General features: G+C 36.4%; 1 protein-coding gene across 1 annotated transcript; it reads left to right on the top strand.

Annotated features, from left to right (window-relative positions):
- Positions 1-6,157, top strand: LOC135846556 (farnesol dehydrogenase-like). The gene is made up of 7 exons (XM_065365725.1): positions 1-225; positions 319-493; positions 700-826; positions 2,889-3,024; positions 3,497-3,640; positions 4,132-4,173; positions 5,938-6,157. The coding sequence occupies exons 1-6, from the start codon at positions 94-96 to the stop codon at positions 4,171-4,173; spliced, it is 756 nt and encodes a 251-aa protein (XP_065221797.1). The 5' UTR covers positions 1-93; the 3' UTR covers positions 5,938-6,157.
- Positions 6,158-9,554: the final 3,397 nt, after the last annotated feature.

Genomic DNA, 9,554 nt, shown 5'->3' with positions numbered 1-9,554 from the left:
TCATTAACGTTGTTAACAGTACACTCATATACAGTACGACACAGAGCACGGTACCTATCTAATGCGTTGGTTATTGTATCAGTGCATATCAATATGGACAAATTCGTCAACAAAATAGCAATTGTTACAGGAAGTAGTTCTGGAATTGGATTAGCAATTAGTAAAGAATTGATTAAACATGGAGTCGTCGTTGTAGGAATAGCTAGAAGAATTGAAAAACTAACGGTGAGTTTTGGACCTCAATTAACTAGTATAGTAGGTAATATTCATATCAATCGGTCTAAATTTATTGACGATGATTACACTACACGGGTATAGCAACTTGCTTCCGAATTGAATGAACCTGAGAAACCTAAGAAGTTCCATCCTTTAAGATGTGACATAACTATTGAACGCGATATTGAAAAATCATTCCAGTGGATTAACTCGGAACTAGGCCCTGTGGCGATATTGGTTAATAATGCTGGAATAATAAATCCATCTTTGTTCAAAGGTAAGCATAAAAAAAAACGCAAAAAAAATTACTCCCACCCCTAACCCTAACAACCGAGACAAATACAGTACCTACCTACTTAACTTTTCGCGAAAATGAAAAGTCGGTAAAAACACAAGTAGGTAAGGTACCTACCCATAAAAAATTACTTATTCAAGGGAAGAAACTGAAAGTAAAAAAATTAATGCATATTTGACTCTTCACAGATATCACCGGTGAAATGATAACTCAAATATTTGATACAAATTTCAAAGCTGCTATTTTATGGTCGAAATTAGCCGTTGAGAATATGACGAATAATTCCATCAAAGGACATATTATCAACATAAATAGGTAACGAATGGATCAGTTTACCTCAAGCGTAGATAAATTTTAAACAAACGGGATACCTATAATTATGTGATATAAAAAATACTTACATTATTCACCTAAAACGGAATCAGATGCAGGTCCGGCAGTCCGGAACTTTTTCATTTTTTCTCCATGGTGCAAACTGTGAATGTTTATAATTTGGTGAAAAGTGTGAATAATTTTTATTTTTAAGTTAGGGACAGAAAACTCGGAAATGTTGAATTAGCTGGGGTCGAGAGGAAAGGAAGGTGAGATTGCAGCAATTGTATGCAAACGCAGAGCTGGAAAGAAAACTGAAAAATATGCTTCAATTAGTTCAATTGATTTGATATTTCAAATTTTAATGAATTGAACAAATTGCCAAACCAAACGTTAGAATTTTTTTTGAGTGGAAAAACGCGATTGATCCCTTAATAATTCATAGTAAATTTTCGAAATATCCGAAAATGATTAGGTCTTTAGAGGTCAAGACAGTTCAAAAACAATGGGAAGATTTTATTCATAAATTTATAGACATACCTACATATATGTTCTGGATCATATGATCAACTGTTTTTTTTTGGGTTTAAATCAGTTTTTCTCACTTTGGAATTATTAAATACAAAATAAGTAGGTATAGTTTCAAACTCCCCATCTTCCAGAATAGGATTTTGAGAGCAGTGCAATTCACATAATTTTCTCAAGTACTTACCTGTACCTACCGTACGAGGCACGTTTCAAAAATACATTTTAACAATTTTGCGAATCGCCGCAACTTTATACTGCACACAGATGCATGTTAAAAATAAAAACGTTTCAACGAAATTTTTTATAATTTCATACAATACTGTAGCCCAGTCAAATAGCGGGAAAAAATGGGTGAACCCGGACATAATTGGGATCAAAGTTTTTTTTTGCGAATATTGTCTAGGACGGTGTACCGAACAACATACTAAAAGCCCCCGCCCCTACCCCTAGAGCCAATCCCCCCACAGTGGATCAAAGCCCCCAAAATCCATTTTTTTACAAAAAATTACTTTTGAGTAAAATGAGCACTGATTATTAAATCTCTCCTCAAATACCTATCAAATGAGCTATCAACTAACTCCCTAGCCCCAAGGGGGGCGCTACGACCCCTCAAAGTGATGTGATTTCAATTATTTCATGACTTTGGCTCTTGAAACCTGTTCTAATCGATCAAATAAAGTCAAACTTGGGGAATGAGATTATTTTGGGACCTAAAGTCGACCCCTAGGGTGGGGGAGGGTCAAATTTAAAAATTACGGTAAGGTCATTTTTTTGGAGGGCCATAATATGGTCCCAAATGAATGAAAATGGTCCAAAATCATATCATTGGTCAGTACTCTCATTGTGATCAACATATCCAAATTTCAGCTTCCTAGGTCATTCCCACCCCATTTAAGGTGGAATTAAGGTGGAAAAACCCTCATTTTACCCCTATTTTCGGTTTTTTCCTCCTTAAAAGAAGTGGAGATGACCTAGGAAGCTGAAATTTGGATATGTTGATCACAATGGGAGTACTGACCAATGATATGATTTTGGACCATTTTCATTCATTTGGGACCATATTATGGCCCTCCAAAAAAATGACCTTACCGTAATTTTCGAATTTGACCCTTCCCCACCCTAGGGGTCGACTTTAGGTCCCAAAATAATCTCATTCCCCAAGTTTGACTTTATTTGATTGATTAGAACAGGTTTCAAGACCCAAAGTCATGAAATAATTGAAATCACATCACTTTGAGGGGTCGTAGCGCCCCCCTTGGGGCTAGGGAGTTGGTTGATAGCTCATTTGATAGGTATTTGAGGAGAGATTTAATAATCAGTGCTCATTTTACACAAAAGTAATTTTTTACAAAAAACGGATTTTGGGGGCTTTGATCCACTGTGGGGTGATTAGCTCTAAGGGTAGGGGCGGGGGCTTTTAGTATGTTGTTCACTACACCATCCTAGACAATATTCGCAAAAAAACCTTTGATCCCAATTATGTCCGGGTCAAATCGTAATTTGACTGGGCTACTGACTTACTAACTTGATTTTTCAGCTTAGCAGGTCACATAATATTGAATTTCAAACCAATCACGAATCATATCTATACTGCTTCCAAACACGCTTTGAAAGTTTTTTCTGAAACGCTGCGTCGTGAACTTGTTAACCAAAATTCGGATATTAAAATAACAGTAGGTACCATTGTTCGACACATTTACTTACATTCTTTATTGTGTATTTCAACCATTGATGAAGGTGACTTTATCAAAAATTATAGTAAAGCGTTAATTAGGTAAGTTGGTAAATGTAATTTAAATTCCATATTGCCCTTCTGCTACGTCATATAGGAATCAATCTGCAACATGAAAATTTGAATTTGACTCTGAAAATTCCTTACCTAACTGTGATTTAAACCTACAAACATGTAGGTAGGTACTACATTTCCATCTACCATAATACATACATATGTAACTTACACCTAACGCATGGGCTGGGCTGACATGAACGTTTGGGTTTCAAAAAGTACTACTTACCTAAATGCAAAAAGTGCAATTGTTGGATACACAATACTTATTCTATACTTCTCTTCATGTAAGCTCAAGTATGAGCTTTTAGGTTTAGTTATTTTATCTATACTCATCGGAAGAGCAATATTCTTTACAGAACCTCAGTCCAGGAATGGTGCTTACTGAGGCACTAACGACTTTTCTACCTTCAGCAGAATCATTCTCTCCTAATAAAGTCATACAAGCCCAGGATATTGCTGATTCTTGTGTTTACGTTTTAGGCACTCCACCAAACGTGCTAGTAAGTTGTATGCATTAAACTATAGCTCATCTACCTACTCGTAGATACTTATTTATACTGAAGTAATTAATTTTTTTCATACAAAAAATCCATATGGGCCATTCCATGCCAAATCGGCGGATTTTTGCACGAGGGGTCTTCGATTTTTTTCAATGTCAGATCATGTTTATAGGTCATCAAACGATGACGAATGACGCAAACCGGACATTTTTCCGATTTTTTTGGCGGAGCTATGAGGCTTCAAAGTTCTCCAAAATGTACGAAAATGGAAAATTTCAGTTGCAAATTACTCCGGTTGTACATACGTGGTGTAGAATTTTGATTATACATATTGAAAACATGTCACCGCTGTTTTAAGCAGACGCAGAAATCTAAAAAATGAATATTCTTGCATTTTTGAAAATAGACTCCTCATTTTTCAACCCGCCGATTTGGCATGGAATGACCCTATTAGGACTTTTGCAACATTTTTTTTTTTTTTTTTTACATAGGTATCCGAACTTACAATAATGCCTCTTCACCAAGACGTATAAGTGAGTTTTTCAAATTTTATTCCTAAAATTTTTGCAGCACAACCCAGTGGCGTAGCCAAGATTTTCTCAAGGAGGGGGCAAAACCAGATTTTTAGGCATGAAAAATCGAAATGAGGGGTAATTTTCTGGAAATCTATTGTGATGTGTGGTGATTTTATGAAAATGAAGGCAAAATTACTGCTCGAGCGAAGCGAGAGCGAAAATTTTTAGAAAAAATGGGTCCAAACAACGAAAAAACGTCCATTTTTGCATGTTTTCTTTCAAATTTTCGCTCGCAAGGGGGGGCCATGGCCCCCTTCGCCCCCCCCTTGGCTACGCCACTGGTACAACCAGATCCAAATTACACAAATTACATCTTTGAACATGAAACACCTCTTTTTTCGGGTAAATAACCTAAGTATAACTATCGAAGGAATCGCGAATCACCAATAAATACGAATTAAAGTTACAGAGCGGGAAAATAACGTAAAAAAGAGAGGGCAAAAAGGAAAAAATTGGCACATACATTTTTTCTTCGGGAATTTGTTAAGATGAACCCCCGGAACTACCAAAAAAAAGCCGACCCTCCTAACACGGGAGCTAATTTTTTTAAGGGGCCAAAATAACTGGTTGAGATTTACGTTTTTTGCGATTTACTCCGAAAATATCAAGTTTATGAGAAAAACTACCATGACTAAAAATGTTCCCCTTCAAATTCTCGACAATTTGAAAGTACGCTCGATACTCATCCCTCAAGAGGGGTGTCTAAAAAGAGGGTGGAAAGAGGACGTGTTTCAAAAGAAGTCAGTCCAATTGATCAAAGTTTCCACTTAATATCATTCGTTTATAATCACTCAACTTTTTACGATATTTCGAAATTTGGCCTCTTTTTGGGGCATAGAGGGACATTGTAGGGTCGGGTGCTTGGCGACCTCAAAAACATACCATTTGATATATCACTCGACTTTTTGATGATTTTTTTGAAATTTTGACCCTCTTGTTGGGACACAGGGGGACATTGGGGGGTGAGACACAAAAAATGAGTTTATAATCGTACTCAGTGACCTCGAAAACATAGCATTCGATATATCACTCGACTCATCACGATTTTTCAAAATTTTAACCTTCTTTTTGGGACACACAGGGGATTTGAGGAGTTGGACCCAGAAAATAAGTTGGTATTCGTATTCAGCGACCTCGAAAACATACTATTCGATATATCGCATGTCCAAATTCGTTTTTCAAATGTATGATTCAGTTGTGTGTTACTTGAGAAACCAAGCATCCCCCACAAACCCCTTGGGAGGGTTGAAGACCAATCAATGGTGCTGTAATTAATTAATAGTTGGGTAAGTAGACTTTGTAAAAAAAAAATTGATCGAAAAGGAATGATATTAAGTGGAAACTTTGATCAATTGGACTGACTTTTTTTGCAACACGTCCCGTCCTCTTTCCACCCTTTTTTTAGACACCCCTCTTGAGGGATGAGTATCGAGCGTACTTTCAAATTGTCGAGAATTTGAAGGGGAACATTTTTAGTCATGATAGTTTTTCTCGTAAACCTGATATTTTCGGAGTAAATCGCAAAAAACGTAAATCGGAACCGGTTTTGGCCCCCTAAAAAAATTAGCTTCCGGGTTAGGAGGGTCAGTTTTTTTGGTAGTTCTGGGAGTTCATCTGAACATATTTCCGAAGAAAAAATTTATGTGCCAATTTCTCCTTTTTTAAAACCGCTATTTGCCTGCTCTATTATTAAGAGCTAAAATTCATTTTCGAAACTTCTAGCTGGAATAATTTTCAAATGCCTGGTGAACATTGAAAATTTGCTGGAGATACCACGACATCGACAGCCAAAAAAGGTCATTTTTGAATAAGTCAGTAGTGAGAGTTGATAAAAAAAAGGTAAACTTTCTGCACTTCAATTTTGACGCACTATAATATGTACCTATTACACATTATGTAAATATACGTATGAACATAAAATACATAATTTATCGATTACCAACTTTTCACTGTACTTTTTCCCCTGAAAACCCAATCTTCAGAGGCCCCATGGGCGCCATTTATGATATAGTGAGACTGGGAATTACTGGGATAGGGTGATATTATCATTATAACTGGTTGGGAGGTGAAGTCAAGAATTGTTCCCTAGAGAGTGAATAATTGCTCGATCCTGGATAGCTCTGAGAGAAAAGACCTTATGTAAAACCAATCCACCATATACACAAAAATCATACTAAAATACCAAGAAAGTACTCAAGATCGCAGAAATATTCTTAAAAGCAATTTATTAATACTTTAGCACGACAAAATACACGTAAGGATTTAGAAATATGTAACATAACTAAGCATTATTCTATACTCGATAAAGGGCTCAGCCTCTACTTAACATCTCGCGTAAGATAGAATTCATAATATAATTAAGTTTAAGCATAATTAGTACTACTTGGCGATGCAGTTATGTATTATTTAATTAGACTAGGTGTGTTACGTCCTTCGAAAATATTATTATTTACCTAATAAGTCTATTTCACAACTTACGACACTGTGCTGATTTTCTGCCTCTCCTATGCTCCACTAATACTAAGAGCCGCGATAGAATTGGGTTATTTTGTTCCATATTTCCCGATAGGTACCGGATCGGAGAAATACCCGTGAAATGGTTAACTTAAATGAACGTATTTAATTAATTCACATTATTAAACAAATTATCCACAGTGATAGTGGGCAAAAACAGTTAAGAGGGATGAAGGTTTTAAGGCCTTCATTGCCTATACGTCTATTTGTGACCAAGAACCAGCCATTGCGAATAGCTTATTCCAAGTCAGGTTCGTGGCTGGGAATCCGATGCTGGTACCCTCGAGTTTTCCCTCGATCTACGAGCTACCAGATAAATAAATCATTTCCCCCTCTATGCGTAGTTCTCACGTTGCCATACTTCTAGTATACGTAAATCTCATATACCTAAGCTAACAAATATTACGAGTAAATGTACGAAGGAATTAATTTAATCATCCCTAAGGCGATCAGGGCATTATTTCCTCATATCAAAATTTTTTCCAAAAATTTTATTTTTGCCCATGATAAAGATAATTTATATATTTCAGTGACTGTGCAATTAGAATTGAGATTTGTTTAGTAAAACAGAAAATGAAAATGATTTTCAAAATTTCAAAATTTTCTGAAATTGGTTCATATGCCTGTCGCGATGCCTATAAGTAAGGTGCACCGGGGCAAGTCAGAATATTTTTTTGCAATTTCAACTTTGACCAGCTGTTACTCCCCTCCTAATGCACCAATATGGATCAAATTTATTATGTAGGTTCCCATAAGGGTTCTTAACCTATGGTGAAAATTTGAGCGCGATTGACACAGTAGCTTTAGCTCAGTGGAATGAAATATAAACTGTTCTGACTTCCCCCAATTGGGGGAAGTGAGAACAGACTAAAGTTTGAATAGGCGTAGATCACAAACGGAGCGTCCTAGAAAAATTGCATTGTAACAAAATTGTAGAGAATTTAATTCTCTTTGAGATTACTATCATCAGATTTTCACTAGGACGCACGGTTCGTCCGCTATATGCGAAAAACTAAGAAATAGAAAATCTGTAAGGTGCACCGGGGCAAGTCAGAATGATTTTTCGCAATTTCAACTTTGACCAGCTGTTACTCCCCTTCTAATGAACCAATATGGATCAAATTTATTATGTAGGTTCCCATAAGGGTTCTTAACTTATGGTAAAAATTTGAGCGCGATTGACACAGTAGCTTTCGCTCAGTGGAATAAAATATAAACTGTCCTGACTTACCCCAATTGGGGGAAGTCAGAACAGGCTAAACTTTGCAGAGGCGTAGATCACAAACCGAGCGTCCTAGAAAAATTACACATAACACAAAATTGTAGAGAATTTAATTCTCTTTGAGATCACTCTCATCAGATTTTCACTAGGACGCACGGTTCGTCCGCTATATGCGAAAAACTAAGAAATAGAAAGTCTGTATTTTAGACCAAATTCACAAGAAGTTCAAAACAACAACAAAATACAATTGAACCAAAGACATCTAAAATGAAACTGAATCGCGAAAATTTTTATGCCGTGATGAAGTAGGGGTAGTACCCTCAAGTCACCTTTAGTGGCATTTTGCCAGATATAAACCTCTAGGCGCTAGAGCAAGTTTTCTAACTTACCCCAAATTCCAACTTCCCCGGTGCACCTTATGTAAAACCGAAAAAAAACGAAAACCGAAACTGAAACTGAAACTTTTGTATATAAGATCAAAACCGAAACCGAACCGAAAACTGAAAAATTTCAAGGAAAAATTGGAGTGAAACCATTCGGTTTTCAATTGGTTACGCTCTCAGTTTCGGTTTAGAATTTGAGAAAATAACGCTCCCTGTTTTGGTTTTGGTTTTAGTTGTGGGAAAATAATGCTCCCAGTTTTGGTTTTGGTTTAGGTTTTGAGCAATTTTAATCGCTTTTTGGGGGTTTCGGTTTGCAAGCCCTGCACACCGGGAATCGTCTAGTTTGAGCTCAAAACGTCGAGAACTATCAAAATTTTCCACCCCCCCCACTTTTTTTCCAAAGTCGGTCTTACCGCAATAGCCATCACTTTTTACAAAAATTTGGCTAAAATGGTGGGGGGGGGGGTGGGTTAAAAAATAGCGAAGTCATTTTTTGGTAATTAATAATTTTTTCAGTCAAACTAATTGAATTAAAGCTTTTGCAAATGCTGAATCTTGTTAAGGAATGTACACTGATTTCAAAAAGCTTTTTAGTTTTTACCTATAGCTTCATTAGATCAAAAGAAACAAGGTATGTCTTCAGGGGGGTAAAAAAAATAGGGCCGTTACCTCAACTTATTTTTTCAATTCTGTTCCAACAACAAGTTTTCAACGAAAAGGTATGAAACTCATGGTCAACTACATATGAGCAAGATACAGGTACAATAATTTGGCACTATCAGTGTTACCACAACACTTATATAAATGAAAAAATTGCAAAAGTGTCAATTACTGAGGGGTGGTGGTGTCAACAACCGGCTTACCCAATAGAATGACGCGAGAGAGAATTTTACAGAGCATAGCAATGTAGGAAAAACAAAAACATTGTTGACAGCCGAATACTATTGAAATTTTATCGTAAAATGATCGCTTGCTAGAAATAAACGAAAAATACAATGGATTATTAGCGATTAGCCACGAATTTGGCCGTTGCATTTCCATTTTGTTTCCTTCGTTCGTTTTCGTTTGCATACGTCGTTTTCGTTTTGTGTTTCTCTCGGGGGATATCGCCCATACCTACACATCCTACACAATGTCCCTACCAAAAAAAAAACATTCTTATAGTACATACATGCATTATAATATGTACATTATATACTGGTACTGGTATCTTACAATAA

This window comes from Planococcus citri, chromosome 1, assembly GCF_950023065.1.
Source record: "Planococcus citri chromosome 1, ihPlaCitr1.1, whole genome shotgun sequence".
In the NCBI taxonomy this organism is placed as follows: Eukaryota; Metazoa; Arthropoda; class Insecta; order Hemiptera; family Pseudococcidae; genus Planococcus; species Planococcus citri.
The sequence above is the reverse complement of the archived record's forward strand: the minus strand, read 5'-3'. Positions and strand labels throughout refer to the sequence as shown.